The sequence below is a fragment of the Diceros bicornis genome, chromosome 22 (assembly GCF_020826845.1).
Source record: "Diceros bicornis minor isolate mBicDic1 chromosome 22, mDicBic1.mat.cur, whole genome shotgun sequence".
NCBI lineage: Eukaryota > Metazoa > Chordata > Mammalia > Perissodactyla > Rhinocerotidae > Diceros > Diceros bicornis.
Window position 1 is genome coordinate 59306311 of NC_080761.1, and position 23746 is coordinate 59330056.

The window sequence follows — 23746 nt, forward strand, 5'->3', positions numbered from 1 at the left end:
TGAGGCCGCGTCCCACATACAGCAACTAAAAGGATGTGCAGCTATGACACACAACTATCTACTGGGGCTTTGGGGGGGAAAATAAATAAATAAAATCTTTAAAAAAAAAAAAAAAAAAAGTATGTGCCCAGCCCTGGTCAGTTCTCAAAATTATGCCTGGATCCCACTCTTCTTGAAGCCAGCCTCTGAAGGTGTCTGAGCCTTGTACAGCACCACCCTGGCCAAGGCTGCATGTTACCATTGTGTCTACTTCCTGATTTTATGTGAAAATCTTAGTCAAAAGTATCTTCCTCCTGTGCTGTCTCACTAGTCCAGCATAACTTGCTGGAGTAACCGTGAACTACCTTGGCATCTAACCCTCCAAACTTGAGCAGTCTTTAGATGGCTGTGGTCCCAGATGACCACAAACTCATGAGGCCCTGAGCAAGAACACTCAACTGAGCTGCATCCAAATTCCTGACCCACGGAAAACGGGTGAGATAATAAATGTTTTTTGTTGTTTTAAGCCATTAAATTTTGGGGAAATTTGTTAAGCAGCAATAGATAACTAATACATAACAGATGGCTGGCATATCAGCTGACTCAGAGAGCATCCAGGACTGTTCCCATGACCTCAGGGCTCGCACTGGGAGCCCAGGAGCATCTTGCTACCTGCTCTCCAATAAAGCACCTACGTCCTCAGCAACAATCCTATCACATGCAGTTGCTGGGGTATTTATATTTCAGAAAATTTTTTGCACAAATGTGCTACAAGGGGGCCCTGGCTCATGAACTCCTCCTCAGCTCAGCCACTGCTGGAGGCTAGGGGATGGGAATTTTTTATTTCACAGCAGCAGAATCTCCGTTATCACAACATACTCCCTAATTTACCTGGATTTCCAGAATCTGAAATTCAAGTTGAAATGTAATTGTGTGGCAATTTCCTGATAATCTGTGTCTCTGTAGAACTTTCTTTATACCTGTAAATTAAAAAAACAAAGATTTTGCTTGCAAATAACAATTTTCTTCAAATAACTATTGTTTAATTTTGTGTGAATGTCTATAATACATGTGAGTACATGTGTGAAAGTGTATCTTAGTATTTTCATTGAAGATATCTGGAAGAATGTGCACCAAATTGATTACCTTTGCAAAATAGGATTAAAGACAATTTGTACTTTCTAGTTCTTGATTATACCAAAGATTAAGGTAAGAAACATAAATATGCTAGTATAACCCTAGACAAATTGGAATCATGATAACTGTCAAATGTTTTTCATTTTTTTAACATTACCTGGTTCTAGATGAAGACAGTAAATTGGATCCATGTATTTACCTATTATCTCTCAAAACTTTACTAAATGATATCAAAAGTATTTTTTTTAGGCATAACATGAATACACTTAAATGCATAAAATGCCCTATTCTTAAGTGTACAGTGTGATGTTTTTTCTACATATGTGTTTCCCATGTAATCACCAGTGAGATCAAGATATAGAAATTTTAAAGCACCCCATAAAGTTCCCTCATGCCCTTTCCCAGCCTATACACTACCCCTCAAGAGATAACCACTACTCTGACTTTATCACCACCTAGTTTTGCTAATGAAGGTATTTTTAGAAGTGCACAATTCTACAAGGACAAAAAGAAGAAACATGAGAGTAACCTAATTTTGGAAGCTGCAAATCAGATGGATGATCTAGATATCATGTGGAAAAGCGGGACTGACCTGGCAGACCCAGGAATGTGGAAAGCTTGGAATCAAGCCATTTCCATGGTAGAACGTCAGAAGGGCTTTCTAAAACTGGCAGCACCAAGAACCTCAACAGATGGGGTGAACTTGGGACTCAAACTAGGAAGACTGAGACTTTCACACTAGAAAAAGTCTTGTGCCTGTCCTAACCTCTGCCCAAGACCCTCTGAGGGTCACTCTCTCCTTCCTCTGTCGTGAGGGCTATCTCAGTGGAAAAGTCAGGAAGCATTTCCAAAAGCAATTCCTTCTCTAGGGAATGTTACTCTTGTCCAAAGTTCTTGACATCCAACTGCACAGCTGAATTGGCTTCCCCTTACCTGTTAGTGCATCACAGATCCTTGCAATAAAACTTAGTCACTGGGACCAGAAACCCTCCTCTGGCAAATGGTCCAGCTGCTGAAACATTTATCTTGGCCACAGGCCATGTTTGTTAGGAGTAGAGCACTGTACATGAGGCAGCTTTATAAGATTTATAAATTAAAGGTCCTGTTGTTCTTATAATCATTTATGTCTGTTACTTGAATACTAAGTTACTCAATGACAGTGACTGTGTCTTCTTTAACATCTCCCTCAGGCAGCTTTTAAGAGTCTTATGGACACTGTGATGTTCAACAGACACCTGGCAAAACAAGTCTACCACAACCACACATTCAAATAGTTACCTTGTAGAATTTTAATTCAATGATATGACAACCAATTTTATGTGCATAACAAGGTAAGCTTCAACAGCACTTCTAGATTAAAATTAACACTTACTCTTTTCTGTCATCTCAGTGCTTGTTAGGTCCTCTGTCTTCTTGGAGTAATTTCTTATATTGATGCCAGTAAGCGCACTTAGAAATAGAAGTTCTGATTCTAAATGTCCAAGATGACTTCTCAGATCTTCCAAAGATTCCCATCCTCCAGAATCTGATTGATAAACTTCTTGAAATGATTTTCTAAAAAGCAAACATCAGAAATAGTTACTCCAATGAAGAAACCACTAAAAAGGGTTTCATTGACTATCTACGAATTTCTTCAAACCGTTTCCATTTTGTCCTTCTTACTCTCTTCCCATTAAAACTACCTAAGATTTTTCTCAAAAGCAATGTGGCTACTAACACTGCAATCTTTAATCTCAACATAAAACAAACCCAATCAAATTATACTACCAGATTTGTGCATATTAGAAACAACTGTAAAATAAATTATAACAGGAGTTCTTTGCAAAATTAAAATGTCTGCTATCCCAAGACATCTCAAATGATTTTAAAAGATGTCATAAAATGAAAAACAAACTAAATTAGATAGCTTTAAATTCTAAAACAAAGTATCACAAAGCATTTTATACTAAGAAAGAGATTCTCAGGAAATCTAAGAATATGGCGTGGGGTGGGGTGGGGGTGGGCAGAATTCCAAAGGAATAAGAAATAGCATCATCTCCTTAAGCAACATTGTGACCAGACATTCTTCACTGAGAGCATATAACTCTATTTTCCTTGAAAAGCAGTAAAATTTCAGCTAACAATTGCACTGAATGGCATTTTAGTTTTTGTTATCCTTTATTGCCCTCGTGCTCTCTGCTGCATTCTACATTGTTGACTTCTGCCATCTTCAAACATGCTTTCCTTAGATGTTGGGGCACAATTATCCTGATTCTCACTTTACATCTTGGGTCCTCTACTGTCCCTGCTTCTTGCCTCCAACCTTAGAAGAAAACCCTAACACTCTTGCCTCTGCTGTCCTAAATATGCATTCTCTCATTCCAGAGGAATACTTGATGATTAATCTCAGCTCTTCTGCACCAGTAACTCCTAAAACACACCTCTAACCATTTATCTCTTCTTCCTGCAAAGTAGACTTAGGTTGATAACCCACCAAATGTTTTTTCCTCAAAGTAGCTCTTCCTCCAAATTGCCCTACTTTTGTTAATGCTAAAAGCTATCCCTTGATATCTCAGGCTCCACATCTTGGGAATCATCCTGGGCTCTGTTAATCCCTTCACATCTGGACCTACTGTCATCCTTTCTGCTCCTACACATAGCTATCCTTCCTTTTCTATTCCTAATTCCATTGCATTAGCCTATGCTCTTTTGACCTTATACCATGTCTATAGGAAATAACCCAACTCTGTATTCTTCACACTAAGGATCTAAAACTTGTATAAAATCTGTAAAAAAACTTTTAAACTGCTTTAACGCTAATTTAAAATATTAATGTAAATATATTCTATATCATCCAAGAGACTACCACACACTCTTTTGTATTTGCTATCATGGATTGATGACAAAAATTATTTTAAATATACAAAGCTAATGAAAAAGAGAGGCAATCTTCACATATAAATGATGACTTCCTGCCAAGTGATTACCAAATAATGTCACAGCAAAGTATCAATGAAAATTTCAAGGTATTTTCAATAGAGCAAAGTGGTAAGAGAATCAGCCATCATATTAAAGGATAGATAAGCAGAACTCAAAAAAGAACCTGTGGCTGAAAAGGGGGTGATGGGAAGTTATTGTTTACTGGGTACAGAGTTTCACTTGTGATGATGAAAAAGTTCTAGAGATGGATATTGGTGATGGTTGCACGACAACGTGAAAGTACTTAATGTCAATGAACTGTATACTTAAAAACGGTTAAAATAGTACGTTTTATGCTATGCATATTTTCCCACAAAAAAAAGACAACTTGCATATTCTCATTCACAGCAGTGATTTACTTTGAGCAAAGTATCATTGGTCCATTTCAATTAATGATGTTAGTTTGAACCATTTTGAGTTATGAATTTTATTGGTTTTGTAGTTTTATTTATTATTTGTAAATGTGTCTCAGTGGTACATTTTTTTGATCAAAATCAGAAGTTCACAAGAAATTTTTTTCTTTTAAAACAAATCTACACAAGACTTGAGTTTAAAAGTCAATGATGGGGCCGGCCCGGTGGCGCAAGCAGTTAAGAGCACGCACTCTGCTGCGGCGGCCCAGGGTCGCCGGTTCGGATCCCGGGCACACACCGACGCACCGCTTGTCAAGCCATGTTGTGGTGGCGTCCCATATAAAGTGGAGGAAGATGGGCATGGATGTTAGCCCAGGGCCAGTCTTCCTCAGTAAAAACAGGAGGATTGGCAGATGTTAGCTCAGGGCTGATCTTCCTCACAAAAAAAAAAAAAAAAAAGTCAATGATCTAGGATTCTGAGAAAACAGCAGAGTAGGAAGCACCAGAAACGCACCTCCCCACCTAGACAACAATTACACTGGGAGAATCTATCTAATGTAACTTTTTTTGAACTCTGGAGTCTGCTGAAGGCTTGCAACTTCCAGTGGAAGGCAAGGAAGCAAACTGAGGTCAAGTTTGGGCAATTTCGGCTCTTACCACAGTAGCAGCCACCCATCCCCCACTCCAACAACGGCAGGCAGCTGTGCACATGTTCCTGGAGCAGCTAGCACACAGTTTAGGGGAGCCAGGGTAGGCAAAAAAGACTCTCTCCCAAATATTGGGGATCTGTGCTCCAACTGCAGATTGCTGCTTCCGATCACAGAGGTGCAGACTAAGGCAGGCAGCCATTGTTGTTGCACCTTCTCCTCTTGTTAAAAGCCCCCCCCCCCCAACCCCCCAGCACCACCCCCACCCCAGGCTGAAATGACTTCCAGGAGATTTTTTAAAATTATTTATTTATTTATTTATTTTTCCCCCAAAGCCCCAGTAGATAGTTGTATGTCATAGCTGCACATCCTTCTAGTTGTTGCATGTGGGACGTGGCCTCAGCATGGCGGGAGAAGCAGTGCGTCGGTGCGCACCCGGGATCCAAACCCCGGGCCGCTGGTAGCGGAGCTTGCGCACTTAACTGCTAAGCCACGGGGCCAGCCCCACTTCCAGGAGATTTAAAGGGCCATTGCTCTTCCCTACCCCCATGATTTTTGGCTTTTCCCCTTTCAGGAGCCAGACATTAGAGACTAAGACATTCAAAATCAACTGAATATATGGGGAAAATTGGAAAGTGACTGCGCACGCCCAAGGAAAGGCTCAGAAAAGACCTGAGGAGACATTAAGTTTTCATCTCAGTCTGATCCTCAGCACAGAGACAGCCTACAACAGTCAAAAATACAAAACAATAACAAAAAAATAGCAAACCCTGGGGAAGGGAGGAGAATCTGCTTCCAGAGTTACACATTATTAGATTCAAATCCAGTGTTCAACAAAAAGTCACAAGGCATACAAAGAAAAAGGAAGATATGGCTCATTCAAAGGAAAAAGTAATTGAACAGAATCTGTACCTGAAAAAGACTTAATGACAGATATATCAGAAAAATATTAAAACAACAGTCTTAAAGATGCTCAAAGAAATAAAAGAAGACATGGAGAAAGTCAAGAAAACGAAGTGTGAACAAAATAGAAACATTAACGAAGAGATAGAAAACCTAAAAAGAAACCAAAAAGAAGTTCTGGAGCTGAAAAGTACAATAACTGAAATGAACAACTCACTACAGGGATTCAAAGGCAGATCTGAACAGGCAGAAGAAAGAATCAGTGAACTTAAAGATAAGGCAATGAAAATTCTCGAAGCTGAGGAATAGAAAGAAAAAAGATTGAAGAAAAGCAAACAGAGCCTAAGGGATGTGCAGGACACCATCAAAAGGACCAACGTACACATCAGGGGAGACTCAGAATGAGAAGAGTGAAAGGGGCAGAAAGAATATTTGAAGAAATAACCCCTAAAAACTTCCCAAATTTGTTGAAAGACATAAGTATAAACATCCAAGAAGCTCAACAAACTCCAAGTAAGATGAATTCAAAGAGACTCACATTAAGACATAATTAAATTTTCAAAAGCCAAGGATAAAGAGACATCTTGAAAGTAGCAACAGAGAAGCAAATCATCACATACAAGGGATTCTTAATAAGAAATGAGCAGATTTCTCATCAGAACTTTTGGAGGCCAGATGACAACAGGTAGATATAGTTAAAGTGCTAAAAGAAAAAAACCATCAACCAATAATCCTATATCTGGCAAAACTGTCCTTGAAAAAGGAGGAAGAAATTAAGACATTTCCAAATAAACAAAAGGTGAGGGAGTCTGTTACCTCTAGACATGCCCTGCAAGATATGCTCAAGGGAGTCCAGGAACGTGAAATGAAAGTACACTAGATAGTAACGTGGCACACCAGATAGTAACGTGAAGCCCTACGTAGAAATAAAGATCTCATTAAAGGTAATACATGGGCAAGTGTAAAACCTAGTATCATTGTAACAATAGTTCATAACTGCCCTTTTTGTTTTCCATGTGATTTAAAAGATTAATGTTTAAAAAAATTATTCACCTAAAGCTACTATTATTGTAACTTTAGTTTGTAACTCCAAATCTTGTTTTCTACAAAATTTAAGAAAAGACTGCATCTAAAAGAATTATTTGTTTGGTGGCACACAATGTATAAAGACGTAATTTGGTGACATCAAAAACTGAAAAGGGGGGGCCAGCGCAGTGGCGTAGTGGTTAAGTTATACATCATGACCAAGGAGGATTTATTCCTGGAATGCAAGGATGGTTCAACATAGGAAAATCAATCAATATAATATACCATATTAACAGAATGAAGGAAAAAAACACATGGCCATCTCAACTGATGCAGAAAAAGCATTTGACAAAATTAACATCTTTTCATGATAAAACACTCAAAAAACTAGGAATAAAAGGAAACTATTTCAACATAATAAAAGCCATATATGAAAAACCCACAGCAAACATCATACTCAATGGTGAAAGGCCAAAAACTTTTCCACTAAGATCAGGAACAAGATAAGGATGCCTGCTTTCTTCACTCAGAGAAGTCCCTAGAACATTTTCCACGTCTAATTCTTTGTTTTTAAGTTGTGCTTGTTTATAGGAACCAAGGCAGAACATTGCCAGATGGCCAAACTGCAGAACCAGTCCAAACCAGAAAGGTCCAAGATGGAGATGCAGTGCCATGCGCAAAAGGAAACATGTGCAAAAGGTGCCGTGTGCAAGAAGGGAAGATCTGCGCAAGCCCGAAATGCTCCCATCCTGAGTGATGACATGGAGACCCCTCCCCCTTCACATCCCGTAAGAACCCTGCTCACCTTCCCTTCAGAGAGGTGTTTCAGAGCACGTGCTCTGCCTCCTCCATTTGTTGATCAACGAATAAAGTTTCTGCTCTGCTATTCCGAACCACAGTCTCATTGTATTAGCGCGAATGGCTCCGGGCAAAAGGATCCACTTGCAGGTCACTGGTCCCTTAGGGCTCGGTAACACTTTCACCACTTCAATTCAACATAGTACTGGAAATTCTAGGTAGAGCAATTATGCAAGAAAAAGAAATAAAAGGAATCCAAATTGGAAAGGAAGAAGTACAACTGTCCCCGTTTGCAGATGGTATGATCTTATGTGTACAAAACCCTAAAGATTCCACAAAAAACTGTTAGAGCTGATAAATGAATTCAGCAGGATACAAACTCATCACACAAAAATCAGATGCTGGGGCCGGCCCAGTGGCGCAAGTGGTTAAGTGCATGCGCTCTGCTTCGGGGGCCCAAGGTTCACAGGCTTGATTCCCGGGCACGCAGAGATGCACCACTTGTCAAGCCATGCTGTGGCGGCGTCTCATATAAAGTAGAGCAAGATGGGCACGGATGTTAGCCCAGGGCCAGTCTTCCTCAGGAAAAAAAGAGGAGGATTGGCAACGGATGTTAACTCCAGACTGATCTTCCTCACACACACAAAAAAATCAGATGCATTTCTATACAACAACAATGAGCAATCTGAAAAGGAAATTAGGAAAACAATTCCGTGTATGATAGCAACAAAAAGAATATAATACTTATGAATTAACTTAACCAAGAAGATAAGACTTGTACAATGAAAACTACAAAACATTGCTGAAAGAAATTAAAGAAGACATAAATAAATGGAAACACATCTCATGTTCATGGATTGGAAGACTTAACATTATTAAAGTGTCAATATTACCCAAAGTGATCTACAGATTCAATGCAATGCCTATTAAAATCCCAATGAGGTTTTTTGCAGGAATAGAAAAACTCATCCTAAAATTCATATGGAATCTCAAGGGACCCCAAATAGCCAAAACAATCTTGAAAAAGAATGAAACCAGAGGAGTCACACTTCCTGTTTCAAAACTTATTTCAAAGCTTTGGTCATCAAAACAGTGTGGTATTGGCATAAAGACAGACATACAGATCAATGGAATAGAATAGAGAACCCAGAAATAAACCCTTGCATATATGGTCAAATGATTTTTGACATGCATGCCAATACCATTTAAATGCTGCTGGGAAAAGTGGATATCCACATGCAAAAGAACAAAGCTGGACCCTTACCTAACATCATATACAAAAATTAACTCAAAGTGGATCAAACGTCTAAATATAAAACCTAAAACAATAAAATTCTTGGAAGAAAACACAGGACAAAAGCATACAACATTGAATTTGGCAATGATTTCTTGGATCTGACACCAAAGGCACAGGTAACAAAAGAAAAAATAGACAAATTAGACTTAAAATTTTTTTAAATTGTACATCAAGAGATACTATCAATAGAGTAAAAAGGCAACCAAGAGATTGGGAGAAAATATTTGCTAATCATATACCTTGTGAAATTAGTAAAAGAAACCTCAACTAAATTGAAGTCAGAAAGGCCTATAGGGAGAGCTCTCACACCCTATCACATCTCATCAACTACTCCAACCAGGAAGAGAGCTACATTTATATCTCCAAAAGGAAGGTGTTTTCTACTTTACTACCCAGCAGGAGGAAGATTTCTCTCCCCATCCAGCAACAGCCCAGCCATGGAGAGACTATAGCAACCCAACCAATGAGAAGCCTCTACACTTTGGACTCCCAGTTTCCTCCAATGGATTCTTTGTTTATTACAGCCCATCTCAACTCTATTCTTTCCTCTATAAAAGCAAGCCCCTTCTTTTGTTTCTCTGGATTTGCCTATGGTCTGCTATAGCCTGTATATCTTGAATTGCAATTCTTTTGGTGGTTTCCGAATAAACTCATTCTGCAGATAAAACAACTGGCCAGTTTACTTTCTAAGTTGACAATCCGATAGGGATTAATATCAAAAACACATAGAGAACTCCTAAAATTCAACCATAAAAATCCAAACAATGTGATTCAGAAATGGGCAAAAAAGTTGTATAGACATTTCTCCAAAGAAGATATACAAATGGCCAATAAGAACATGAAACAATGCTCATCACTAATCATTAGGGAAATGCAAAACAAAACCACAATGTGATCCTCACACCCATTAGGATGGCTAATCAAAAAAGAAAAAAAACAGAAAACAAGTGTTGGTAAGGATGTGGAGAATCTGGAACTCTTGTGGACTGTTGGTGGGAATGTAAAATGGTGCCAACACCGTGGAAAACAGTATGGGGTTCCCCCCAAAATTAAAAATACAATTACCATAGGATCTGGCAATTCCACTTCTTGATATATATCCAAAAGAATGGAAAGCAGGGTCTCAGATATTTGTACACTCGTGTTCATGCCAGCATTATTCACAATAGCTAAAACGTGGAAGCAACCCAAGCATCCATCAATGGATGAATGGATAATCAAAATGCTGTAGTCATCTGTCGGTATCCACGGGGGACTGGTTCCATGATTCCCCACAGACACCAAAATCTGTGGATGCTCAAGTCCCTATATATAAGATGGTGTGGTATTTGCCTATTACCTACACATACCCTCCCGTATACTTTAAATCATCTCTAGATTACTTATAATACCTAACAATGGAAATGCTATGTAAATAGTTGTTATACTGTATCATTTAAGGAATAATGACAAGAAAAAAAGTCTGTACATGTTCAGTACAGATGCAACCATCATCAGCCTTTCAATCCATGGCTGGTTGAATCCACGGCTGCAGAAACCACGGATATGGAGGGCCAACTGTATATACATGCAATGGAATATTATTCAGCCTGAAAAAGGAAGGAAATTCTGCAATATGCTACAACATGGATGAACCTTAGGATATTATGCTAAGTGAAATAAGGCAGTCATAAAAAGACAAATATGTATGATTCCATTTACATGAGGTACCTAGAGAAGTCAAATTCATAGAGACAGAAAGTAGAATGGTGGTTGCCAGTGACTAAGGGGAGTGGGGAATGGGAAGTTATTGTTTAATGGATATAGGGTTGCAGTTTTATAAGATGAAAAGAGTTATGGAGATGGATGGTGGTGACAGCTGCACAACATTATGAATGTACATAATACCAATGACCTGTCCACTTAAAAACGGTTAAGATGGAAAATTTTATGTTACAGTCATGTGCTGCATAACAACAGTGGTCCATAAAATTAGTATCATATAGCCTATGTGTGTAATAGGCTATACCATCGAGGTTTGTGTAAGTACACTCTATGGTACTGACACAATGACAAAATCGCCTAACAACACATTTCTCAGAATGCATCCCCGTCATTAGGTGATGCATGATTGTATACGTATTTTACCATAATTTAAAAAAAAAAAAAAACTTGATGGGGCTGGCCCAGTGGCATAGTGGTTAAGTTTGCGTGTATCGCTTCAACAGCCTGGGGTTCGTCTGTTCGGATCCTGGGTGGAGACTTACGCACAGCTCATCAAGCCATGCTGAGGTGGTGTCCCACACAGAGCAACTGGAAGGATGTACAACTATGACATACAACTATCTACTAGGGCTTTGGGGAGAAAAAAGGAAAAAAGGAAGAAGATTGGCAACAGATGTTAGCTCAGGGGCCAGTCTTCCTCAAAAGAACCAAACCAAACCAAACCAAACCAAACCTCGGTCAACAGGTCCCAATCTTCCTTCTCCACCATAATGAAAAGAAACTTCACACTGAATCCAAACGCCTCGGACTAACATTTAAAGTCTTCCACAATCTGAACTCTTCCAACTTCCCCAACTTGATCATTGAGGAGGCCCAGATTACATGACTAGTCTACATAATATCCTGGGCTCATAGTGACATCTTGTGGCCAGTAAAGAAATTATTTTTCCCCACAGTATGATACGCTGCTTCTCAAACTTTCAAGTGTGCACAAAATCGTCCGGGGGTCTTGTTACAACACAGATTCTGACTCAACAGGTTCGGGAGGGGCTGAAATCTGTATTTGTATCCAACTCCCAAGTGATGCTAATGCTTCCAATCTGTGGAGCACCCCTGGGGCAGCAAGGGTCTCTAACACATTTAGGCCTTCGCTTGTGGAGGAACACATCTGCTCCCTGTTCCCCTGCCTCCCTCTCCCTCTCACTAGTCACAGAATCCTCTACCTTCATGATCCCACCTAACATGCATGCAAACATTTTCTTTAGAACTCCTCCTCCTTCCCATTTTCTACCAACTCTTGTCCAGGTAGTTCAGGAAAATCTCATTTCTCTCCGCACCTATGTCAATGAATCTTGACTGAAAAAATGAAGATAGTTTCTGCTTTCAAGCAGCCTGCAATACGTACATAACTGACTGCGGTAGACCTTTTCTCTCCTTCTTCTGTTAAGCAAATGCCCAGGCTGTGAAGTTAGATTCTTGGGTTCCAATCCAGCTCCGACACCTCTTTTCTCTGAGACCTTGGGAAAGCAACTTAACTTCTCTAAGCCTGTTTCCTTAACTGTAAAACGGGGTAACAGCAGCACCTACGTCAGAGGGCTGTACGAGGTAGTAAAGGAGAGAATGCACACCAGGGCCTTCGCATTTCTCAGTCCGGGACGAGCACGCAGCGCAAGGCCGCGGCTCTTGCACCAGGCCGCCCCGCTCCTGCGGTGGCTCCCGCCTGTCGGTGCGGGCTCCGCTCTCCTCGGGAACCGGGGGCCGACTCCCTCACGGCGGGGCTCCCGCCTGCAGGCTTTGACAACCACCTGCCCAGCTTCTGCCGAATTTCCCCACAGCCTACAGCAGCCGTCTTTCTTTTCATCGACTTCCTTTTTTACCTAAACTATTTCTCAAAGGAAACTTCGTAGCACTCCCACAAACGAAAAATCACTATCACTCGCCACAGTCAGGTGACCCGTAACGACAAATACTAGGAACCAAGCAGTTACTGAATCCCACCCACGCCTGCAGCCCCCCATGCACGCTCGTGACGGAGACACGACTCGCCTCGACGGCTTCAGCCGAGAACGAGAGTGGAGGAACCTCCCCACGGCCGCGACCACGGCGGTTACCACTCGGCGCCGCGCTGACGAGGGGCCCGCGCGGGCCCCACACCCGCGGCCCCGCCTCACGCACGGACGCGGTCCCGGCCACGCGCGCGCCCCGGAAAGGTCTGTGGGGAGGCTCCCCCACCGCCCAGGCCTCAGGGGTCCACTTACTGCCCTCCGGCGGCGTCCTCCGCGGGCGCCGGCGGCTCCTCGCACGCCCGCCTCAGGGCCGCGATCTCGGCCTCCAGGGCGCGGACCTCCGCCAGCCCGGCGTCCATGGCGCGGCGCTGACGGGAGCGACACTGACAGGTGGGCGGCCCGGCGCTGACTGCAGCGGCCCTGACCGAGGGCGGCACGGCGCTTCAAGCCTCGCGCGCTACCGGCGCGGACCATCCCGGGGCGCGGCGGGGGAGGCGGGGAGGGCGCCCCCGGCCCCGGGCGCACACCCCGCGTTCGCACGGCGTCCCGAACCCCCTGCCGTCCTTGCGCGCGTGGCCACAGCTGTCCCCCAGCAGCCCCCACGCGTCGAGAGAGCCGGTTTACTCCAACCCGGAGCCCAGGGGGCGGTCGCCCACCCCGCGCTGCTGGCGCTTTGGAGCAGTCCGGATGTGACGTCACGAAGGGGCGGTTGAGGGACCAAGCGAACCCGGAGCCTCTATTTTTTTTCGCAGCCTGTCTTCCGCCGCCCTAGACTGGGGGTCGACGAACTCGAGTCTATAACCCTCTGTGGGATCAATGAGGGAGTTTTGGCTTGCGATGTTTTGCGGACGTTGAGGGCAGGGTGGCGGGGGCATCGCGGTGTCCCAGAGGACGGGAGACGAGATAAAGCGCACAGGGGAACGGCGTGTGGTGACGGAACCCCGGGAGTCGGGGTTGGAAATCGAGTAGGAAGGCAGAGAGGCCGCACCTCGCGAGACACGTGACTGGAAACTGGGGCCGCGGCGGCGCTGGCTGTGGACGGGACGTGGTGAGGAGCGTGTGTGGGCGGGGAAGGGGCAGGGCTGTTCGGCCCACCGTCTCCCTCGTCTTGGGTCCGCGGTGGGCAGGTGGCGGGACGAGGAGGCCGCCAGGAAGATGCGGGCGGTGGCTCACGGGCCGAGCTCTGGGCTTCCGGGACGCGTAGGGTCGCGCGCCGAGTCGGCCAGCTCTCGGGCACGCGCAGGGCGGGTCAGTGCCTGCGGGTGCCACGCGAGGGGAGGGGCTCGCGCCGGCCGCAGGTCTCAGCCCCTCTGGGGCAGTCTTCCTGCGTCCCTTCCGGTCCCCCAGGCTCCCCCGTTTGGTGTTAGGCCTGGGCTCTGGTGCTGGCCTCACCGCTGGTTCTCCGAAAGCGCTGGGAAGTGGCTTAACCTCTCCTGCCCGTCTGCGACGTGAGGCGCGTCGAGCCGCGCCGCGCAGCGAGGCCGGCACGTAGTGCGGCGCGGGCCTGCGTCAGCTGTGCTCTCAGGCGCTCTCGCGCCTCAACGGCGCTCTGCAGACACTTCTGTCGTGACGTAGTCTTGTCACGTAGTGTTGCAGCGTTCGCTTACTTCTGCGATGTGAGGAGCTGCGGGGTGGAGCTGTCTTTCTGTCCTTTAGCATGGTAACCTGCCACGTCCCGTTTCTGTCAGCGTTTGTTAAAGTGAGGAAATGAGTGTGAGAGTAAAGCAAGAACACCTGACGACGTGGATGAGTACGTGAGGCAGGGTAGAGGATGATCCTGTGGTCGCTGGAGGGACTCATCTGCCTGTGTCTGTGTCTGCGTCTGCGTGAGTGTAGAGGTGCTGTTCCAAGGTGCTTGGAGAATGTGCATGTGGGGCTAGGGCTTGACCGGAATCTGCAGGGATAAAATTTAGGAGCAATACAATAGGAGGTGAATCACAGGTCCAGGAGACCAATTTGCCATAGAAGATTCTGGGAAAGGAGTTGGGGTTTTTTTTAGATTTGAGAAAAACTAAGGGAAAGAACTCTTCCCTGTACATAGAAAATTATTTTTCCCGCTAGAACACACTGAGTGTATGCCCCAGCCTTCATGAAAGCCAACAGAGAAACGAAGCGCCTTTTTGTGGGTGGCCTTGGCCGGAACATTTCGGAGGCAGACCTACAAAATCAGTTCAGCAGATTTGGAGAAGTTTCTGATGTGGAGATCATCACACGGAAAGATGACCAAGGTAAATTCGTAGTCCTTCCTACGTAAAGGCACAGTAACTCAGGTCAAGTATCACAAAGTAAAGAAACCCCAGAGATGAATGTTAGCCCTGAACGCTGAAAGTGGTATGTGTTTCACTACAGGACGCTGTAGCGTGTACTTCGCCCCATGCCCTGGAGGTGTGAGGTATGATGTGGAACTTGCCCAGAATTATGTTTGTGAAATCAAAAAAATTCTAAATTCCAAAATATCCGATTTCTAAGATGTGTAACTTTTAGTTTTCAGAGTTAACATTCTAATATTCATTAAACTTCCTATGAAGTAGAATATCAGTAACTTACAGTCAAAATGTTTCCTTAACTGACTAGACGTTTTTTTCTTATCCGTTTTCTTTTGGAATATTTTGATTATCATGCTCGAAAAATGCAACCTCTGGGGGCTGGCCCGGTGGCGCAAGGGGTGTGCGCGCCGCCCTACTGCGGCGGCCCGGGGTTCGGCGGTTCGGATCCCGGGCGCGCACGCGACGCACCGCTTGTTAGGCCACGCTGTAGGGGCGTCCCATATAAAGTGGAGGAAGATGGGCGCAGATCTTAGCCCACGGCCAGTCTTCCTCAGCAAAAAGAGGAGAATTGATAGATGGTAGCTCAGGGCCAATCTTCCTCACAAAAAAAAAAAGAAGAAAGAAAAATGCAATCTTTGTATCCAGTGAAAAATAAACAAGGTTTTTCTTTGAAAGAGTAAGTTTCCAAGACCTCTTTTTTAAATTTAGAAACTTAATAATTTTTACATTCTCTGGGTGAGTTTAAATAAATTTCTTTTTCTTTTTTTTTTTTTTTAGGAAACCCACAGAAAGTCTTTGCATATATCAACATCAGAGTAACAGAAACAGACCTGAAAAAATGTAAGATCGTCATATATTTTCTGTACTATTTACCAGTTCATGTCTCTGTGTAACTTGCAATAACTTCATTCTAATTGGAACCTCAAAAGCCACTTTAAATCATCCAGAGGGTCAACCATGATCCATGATCGAGAGAATTTCGATATTCTACAACTCAGCAGGTTTAGGTTCATACCATTTGGTGTCAACAGACATATCATAGCACATTGTTAGTGCGTTTTCTCGAAAATGGTATTCTCAAATATTTTGGACAAGAGACCAAACTTTCATAGAAACGCCTGTTACACGTATCCCATTAGATATTATGCCACATCTTCCCCTTCCCAGTGTGTTCATTTCTTCTTTTTTGTGTGTGTGTGAGGAAGACTAGCCCTGAGCTAACATCCAATGCCAGTTCTCCTCGTTTTTGTTGAGGAAGACTGGGCCTGGGCTAACATCCATGCCCATCTTCCTCTACTTTTTTTTTAATATGGGACACCGCCACAACATGGCTTAACAAGCAGTGCGTCGGTATGTGCCCGGGATTCAAACCTGAGAACCCCAGGCCACCGCAGCAGAATGCGTGCACTTAACTGCTGCACCGTGGGGCTGGCCCCGAGTGTGTTCATTTCTTGAGCAGCTAGTTCTTATTGTTAAATGCTGTTAGGAAAAGACTTAGAGTATACCGTTATAAGACTATATCCTTGGGGCCGGCCCCGGGGGCACAAGTGGTTGGGTGTGTGCGCTTCGCTGCAGTGGCCCAGGGTTCGCTGGTTCAGACCCCGGGCGTGCACCGATGCGCTGCTTGGCAAGCCATGCTGTGGTGGTGTCCCATATAAAGTGGAGGAAGATGGGCACGGAAGTTAGTCCAGGGCCAGTCTTCCTCAGCAAAAAAAGAGGAGGATTGGCAGAGGTTAGCTCGAGGCCGATCTTCCTCACAAAAAAAAAAAAAAGACTATATTCTTGAAGTTATGAAATCTCTATTGATAAGTTTAGTAAAGCTTAGGGCGAAATGAGGGCCTTCATTGAAGAAGGAAGGGAAGATAATCCATACTGCCACTGATGCAGTGATGTTTTGTAATTATTTGGAGGCTGAAAAGTCAGAAGATTCTGAAAAGGGAAGATGCTAATAGAGAAATAGGGCCATCAACCTTTTGCAAATTCGTTTGCAAAAGAATTAATTTATTCTGTTGTTCAGTGAGAAAATAGATATGACAGATAAGTTGTGGTTAAGAATACATCAGCTCTAATGTGTGACCTGTGGCAAGTTATTTAAACTTTGCTTGCCTCATATATTATTGTGAAGATTAAATTGAATAACACCTGTACACTTAGCATAGTATCTCTAATAGAAACTTCTATTGGAGGGGTGGGGTAGGCGGCATGGAGGTGCTCACTCATCCCCATGGCTGCTGCACCAGAGCCTGGTGAGCCCACCAAGGAGAAGGTTGAATTAGAAGATCCTGTGATGTTAGAGTAGGAGGATTTATCTTGGTGACTTTAGGATGCTGGTTCCATTGTAGGTATAATTATGCAAAGCTAAGAATCCAGGAAAGAATTGGCAGAGAAGGAATTAAAATAAGATTTTATGTGAAAAAAGCTGCCTTGATCCTGAAAGAAAACAAACCAATAGCAACAGCAGCAACTGAGCCGAGTCTTGATCATAGAAAATCAAATACAACTCACTGGAGTCAGTGTGAACAAAGCTGAGACCACCTGTATAAAACATTGTATATACCATAAGGCTTTCAATCAAGTAAACAAAGTATGTGTGAGTCATTAAAAAAAAAACTTCTATCGATTCGTGGTTGTTATTAAGGAAGCTGATAGCAGATATTGAGAAAAATCAACTCCTAGGGCATAGCAGTTCAAACACGGTTTAGTTGCCTGCAGCTAATTTGTTTGCAAGTTACACAGTGATAATTCGTATAAGGTGATAAATTAAAGTGAGGTGCTACAGGATTCCAGAGCGTCCTCTGATTCGCCTTAGAAAGATAACGTTAATGTTGTATAGTTTTAGTGTGGAAAATGACAATGAAATGTTAAATAAATGTCAGCCATTCACCAGAGGTTCCTGATATTACTTTATAAACAAATGACGAAGAAATTTTGCTTTACAGTGTACACATTTACCTCATTCAGATCTTCCAGTAACGCTGGGAGATGGGGAGTGTAAGGATTCCTGTGGTTAAGTGGTCAAGATAAGGCCAGGACCTAGGCCTCTCTCCAGGTCTCATTGTCTTTATTCTGTTTCCTCTGTATTTCTTTGTGATAAACAAGTCTACTTTTCTTGGTACTAAATAATTTTAAAAGCACATGCTGAAATGTATTTTTGCGTTGTCATGTACTTGGGTAATAATTCTTTACTTTATAGGTATGTCTGTTTTAAATAAAACAAAATGGAAAGGTGGAACACTACAAATTCAGCTAGCGAAAGAAAGTTTTTTGCACAGGTAAGATTTGCTCCACATGGATTTAAACGCTGTTTCTTTATATTGGAAATGGTTTTATGTATTCAATAAATTGATTTGAAACTATCAAGTTATATGTTATTACAGTATTAGTAAATTCAAACATTACAAGTAGAGCTAAAATCCCTCTTAACTGTGACTCCCTGTGACCCCAGACCTCACCAAAAAAAGATAATACAATGCATGTACTTAGGTATATTTTAAGCTATAAAAATATGTAGTTATTTCGTTTTTCTTAACACAACCATTTGTGGTGATGTAGATCTTCCCCCTTCTTTATAATAACTGGTCAGTACTATTTCAGAAAATGGCTGTACCACTGTGTAGTTGGTAATCCACCACTGATGGACATTTAGACTGTTTCCACTTCTTCACGATAATAGATGACCCTTGAGAATGGCTCCTGCATAGGTTTCCTGTGGGGTGTATGTCAGAAAGGGGAGTTGCTGTGTCATAGGGTTATGTACATTTAAAATTTTAATAGACACTACCAAATTGCTTATGTTGATTTTGACTATGAATGCTAGTGTCATAGATATAAAGATAATAGGAAATCCCTGTATGAGAGGCATGAGATTAATTATGCAAGTGATTTAAGAACAAGGTAGTGTTAGAGCATTTTAATATCCCGAAAGGTATTCTCAGGAAGAAACGATTATATATATATATATGAGTTTAGGAGCTTTCAAAATAGGAATCATTTTAGGAATGTACAGATGGAGCAACTAGGAGAGTTGATAAGATTGTTCTAGACCAAGGAAATGGCACAGTGAAGACGAAGGTCTAAAACAGGTGGCAGGGGTCAAACTGAAGGCATGTTTTGAGGGAGTGGTCTGGTGAGAAAGGTGAGAATTTGATTTTGTTCTTCAACTAGGGGCCTCTGTGAACAGGATAGTGATGGAACTTTCTTTCTTTTTTTTTTTTTTAATGTTTATTGCAGTAACATTGGTTTATAACATTGTGTAAATTTCAGATGTACATCATTATACTCTTACTTCTGCATAGATTAGTCATGTTTACCACCCAAATAGTAATTACAACCCATCACCACACACATGTGTGGAATTATCCCTTTCGCCCTCCTCCCTCTCCTCTTCCCCTCTGGTAACCACCAATCCAATCTCTGTCTCTATGTGTTTGTTCTTGTTATTATCTACTACTTAATGAGGAAAATCATACAGTATTTGACCTTCCCCTTCTGACTTACTTCGCTTTGCGTAATACCATCAGTGTCCATCCATGTTGTCACAAATGCCTGGGTTTATCGTTTCTTATGGCTGAGTAGTACTCCATTATGTGTATATACCACATCTTCTTTATCCATTCATCCCTTGATGGGCACTTAGGTTTCTTCCCAGTCTTGGCTGTTGTGAATAACGCTGCAATGAACACAGGGGTGCATGTATCTTTACGCATTGGTGTTTTCAAGTTCATTGGATAAATACCCAGTGGTGGAATAGCTGGATCATATGGTAGTTCTATCCTTAATTTTTTGAGGAATCTCCATACTGTTTTCCATAGTGGGTTTACCAGTTTGCACTCCCACCAGCAGTGTATGAGAGTTCCCTTCTCTCCACATTGTCTCCAACACATGTTGTTTCCTGTCTTGTTAATTATAGCCATTCTGATGGGTGTGAGGTAGTATCTCATTGTAGTTTTGATTTGCATTTCCCTGATAGTTAATGATTTTGAACATCTTTGCATGTGTCTGTTGGCCATCTGTATATTTTCTTTGGAGAAATGTCTGTTCAGGTCTTTTGCCCATTTTTAATTGGGTTGGTAGTTTTTTTGTTGTTGAGATACATGAGTTCTTTATATATTTTGGAGATTAATCCCTTATCAGATGTATGGTTTGCAAATATCTTCTCCCCATTGTTAGGTTGTCTTTTTGTTTTGTTGATGGTTTCCTTTGCTGTGCAGAAGCTTTTTAGTTTGATGTAGTCCCATTTGTTTATTTTTTCTATTGTTTCTCTTGCCCGGTCAGACATGGTGCTTGAAAATATGTTGCTAAGACCGATGTCGAAGAGCGTACTGCCTATGTTTTCTTCTAGAAGTTTCATAGTTTAAGGTCTTACATTCAAGTCTTTAATCCGTTTTGAGTTAATTTTTGTGTATGGTGTAAGGTAAGGGTCTACTTTCATTTTTTTGCTTGGGGCTATCCAGTTTTCCCAGCATCATTTGTTGAAGAGACTTTCTTTTCTCCATTGTATGTTCTTGGCTCCTTTGTCGAAGATTAGCTGTCCATAGATGTGTGGGTTATTTCTGGGCTTTCAATTCTATTCCATTGATCTCTGTGTCTGTTTTTGTGCCAGTACCATGCTGTTTTGGTTACTATAGCTTTGTGATACCTCCAGCTTTGTTCTTTTTTCTCAGGATTCCTTTAGCTATTCGGGGTCTTTTGTTGTTCCATACAAATTTTAGGATTCTTTGTTCTATTTCTGTGAAAAATGTTGTTGGAACTTTGATAGGGATTGCATTGAATCTATAGATTGCTTTAGGCAGTATGGACATCTTAACTATGTTAATTCTTCCAATCCAAGAGCGCAGAATATCTTTCCATTTCTTTGTGTCTTCTTCAGTTTCTTTCAGCAATGTTTTATAGTTTTCGGTGTATAGATCTTTCACATCTTTGGTTAAGTTTATTCCTAGGTTTTTTTTTTATTGCAATTGTAAATGGGATTGTATTCTTAATTACTCTTTCTGCTACTTCGTTGTTAGTGTATAGAAATGCAACTGATTTTTGTACGTTGATTTTGTATCCTGCAACTTTACCATATTCGTTTATTACTTCTAAAAGTTTCCTGGTGGATTCTTTAGAGTTTTCTCTATATAAAATCATGTCATCTGCAAATAGTGACAGTTTCACTTCTTCCTTTCCAATTTGGATCCCTTTTATTTCCTTCTCTTGCCTGATTGCTCTGGCTAGGACTTCCAGTACTATGTTAAATAGGAGTGGTGACAGTGGGCATCCTTGTCTGGTTCCTGTTCTTAGAGGGATAGCTTTCAGTTTTTCACCATTGAGGATGATATTAGCTGTGGGTTTCTCATATATGGTCTTTATTATGTTGAGGTACTTTCCTTCTATACCCATTTTATTCAGAGTTTTTATCATAAATGGATGCTGTATCTTGTCAAATGCTTTCTCTGCATCTATTGAGATGATTATGTGGTTTTTATTGTTCATTTTATTAATGTGGTGTATCATGTTGATTGATTTGCGAATGTTGAACCATCTCTGCATACCTGGAATAAATCCCACTTGATCATGGTGTATAATCTTTTTAATGTATTGTATGCAATTTGGTAGTATTTTGTTGAGGATTTTTGCATCGATGTTCATCAGTGATATTGGCCTGTAATTTTCTTTTTTTTGTTTTCGTTATCTGGTTTTGGCAACAGGGTCATGTCGGCTTCGTAGAATGAGTTAGGGAGCTTCCCCCGCTCCTCAATTTTTTGGAAGAGTTTGAGAAGGATAGGTATTAAGTCTTCTTTGAATGTTTGGTAAAATTCACCAGGGAAGCCGTGTGGTCCTGGACTTTTATTTTTGGGGAGGTTTTTGATTACTGTTTCAGTCTCCTTACTGGTGATTGGTCTATTCAAATTCTCTATTTCTTCTTGATCCAGTTTTGGAAGGTTGTATGATTCTAAGAATTTATCAATTTCTTCCAGATTGTCAAATTGGTTGGCATATAGCTTTTCATAGTATTCTCTTATAATCTTTTGTATTTCTGAGGTGTCTGCTGTAATTTCTCCTCTTTCATTTCTGATTTTACTTATTTATGCCTTCTCTCTTTTTTTCTTGGTGAGTCTAGCTAAAAGTTTGTCAATTTAGTTTATCTTTTTAAAGAACCAGCTCTTGGTTTTATTGATTTTTTTCTATTGTTTTTTTAGTCTCTATTTCATTTATTTCTGCTCTGATTTTTATTATTTCCCTTCTTCTACTGATTTTGGTCTTTGTTTGTTCTTCTTTTTCCAGTTCCTTTAGGTGCATTGTTAGATTGTTTATTTGAGATTTTTCTTTTTTGTTGAGATAGGCCTGGATTGCTATAAACTTCCCTCTTAGAACCACTTTTGCCGTATCCCATAAATTCTCGCATGTCGTATTTTCATTTTCATTTGTCTCCAGGTATTTTTTGATTTCTCCTTTGATTTCTTTGTTGACCCAGTCATTGTTCAGTAGCATTTTGTTTAATCTCCACGTATTTGTGGCTTTTCTGATTTTCTCCTGTAGTTGAATTCTAGTTTCATACCGTTGTGATCAGAAAAGATGCTTGGTGTTATTTCAGTCTTCTTAAATTTATGGAGACTTGTTTTGTGGCAAAGTATGTGATCAATCCTGGGGAATGTTTTATGTGCATTTGAAAAGAATGTGTATTCTTCGGTTTTTCGATGGAATGCTCTGTATATATCTACTAGGTCCATCTGTGCTAGTGTGTCATTTAAGGCCAGTGTTTCCTTATTGATCTTCTGTTTGGATGATCTGTCTGTTGGTGTAAGTGGAGTGTTAAAGTCCCCTACTATTATTGTGTTACTATTTCTGTTTTTATGTCTGTTAATAATTGCTTTATATATTTAGGTGTGCCTACATTGGGTGCGTAGATAATTTACAAATGTTATATCCTCTTGTTGGATTGTTCCCTTGATCATTATGTAATGTCCTTCTTTGTCTTTTTTTACAGTTTTTGTTTTAAAGTCTATTTTGTCAGATATGAGTATTGCTACCCCAGCTTTCTTTTCATTGCCATTTGCATGGAGTATCTTTTTCCATCCCTTCACTTTCAGTTTGTGAGTGTCTTTAGGTCTGAAGTGTGTCTCTTGTATGCAGCATATATACGGGTCTTGTTGTTTTATCCAATCAGCCACTCTATGCCTTTTAATTGGAGCGTTTAGTCCATTGACATTTAATGTAGCTATTGATAAGTATGTACTTACTGCCATTTTTTAACTTTTTTTTCCTCAGTGTTTTAGTAGTCCTTCTCTGTTCCGTTTTCCTTCTATACAGAATTGATTGTCTCTTTAGTTTGACCTCTGTCTGAAAGCTCTACTCTTTAACTCCCCTCCTCCCTGCTTTTATGTTTTTGATATCATATCTAACCTCTTTTTTGTGCATTTGTATCCATTACCCTCTTATCATGGAAATAGATAATTTTTCCTATTTGTGGTCTTCACTTTTCCCCTTAAATCAGTCCCTTTAACATTTCTTGTAGCACTGGTTTCTTGGTGACAAACTCCTTTAATTTTTGCTTGTCTGGGAAACTTTCTATCTCTCCGTCCATTTTGAATGATAACCTTGCTGGGTAGAGTATTCTTGGCTGTAAGTTTTTTCCTTTTAGCAATTTAAATATATCATGCCACTCTCTTCTAGCCTGTAAGGTTTCTGC

General features: G+C 41.5%; 2 protein-coding genes across 9 annotated transcripts in view; one reads left to right on the forward strand and one right to left on the reverse strand.

Moving 5' to 3' along the window:
- Positions 1-13210, reverse strand: part of CENPP (centromere protein P) — a 212276-nt gene extending 199066 nt beyond the window's left edge. For all 3 annotated transcript variants that reach the window (XM_058566115.1, XM_058566118.1, XM_058566117.1), the window contains exons 1-3: positions 13061-13210; positions 2489-2670; positions 871-959 (exon numbers count right to left, since the gene is read on the reverse strand). In XM_058566115.1, the coding sequence (XP_058422098.1) occupies positions 871-959; positions 2489-2670; positions 13061-13167 (378 nt within the window). In that variant the 5' untranslated portion in view covers positions 13168-13210. The remainder of the gene's footprint in view (positions 1-870; positions 960-2488; positions 2671-13060) is intronic.
- A 560-nt stretch (positions 13211-13770) lies between these two features.
- Positions 13771-23746, forward strand: part of NOL8 (nucleolar protein 8) — a 33019-nt gene continuing 23043 nt past the window's right edge. For 3 of the 6 annotated variants that reach the window (XM_058566102.1, XM_058566108.1, XM_058566106.1), the window contains exons 1-4: positions 13771-13856; positions 14870-15036; positions 15853-15915; positions 18269-18347. In XM_058566102.1, coding sequence (XP_058422085.1) covers positions 14898-15036; positions 15853-15915; positions 18269-18347 — 281 coding nt within the window. In that variant the 5' untranslated portion in view covers positions 13771-13856; positions 14870-14897. Of the gene's footprint in view, positions 13857-13976; positions 14057-14178; positions 14469-14640; positions 14660-14869; positions 15037-15852; positions 15916-18268; positions 18348-23746 lie in introns of those variants that run through there. The other 3 variants (XM_058566105.1, XM_058566103.1, XM_058566104.1) reach the window with 3 other exon arrangements.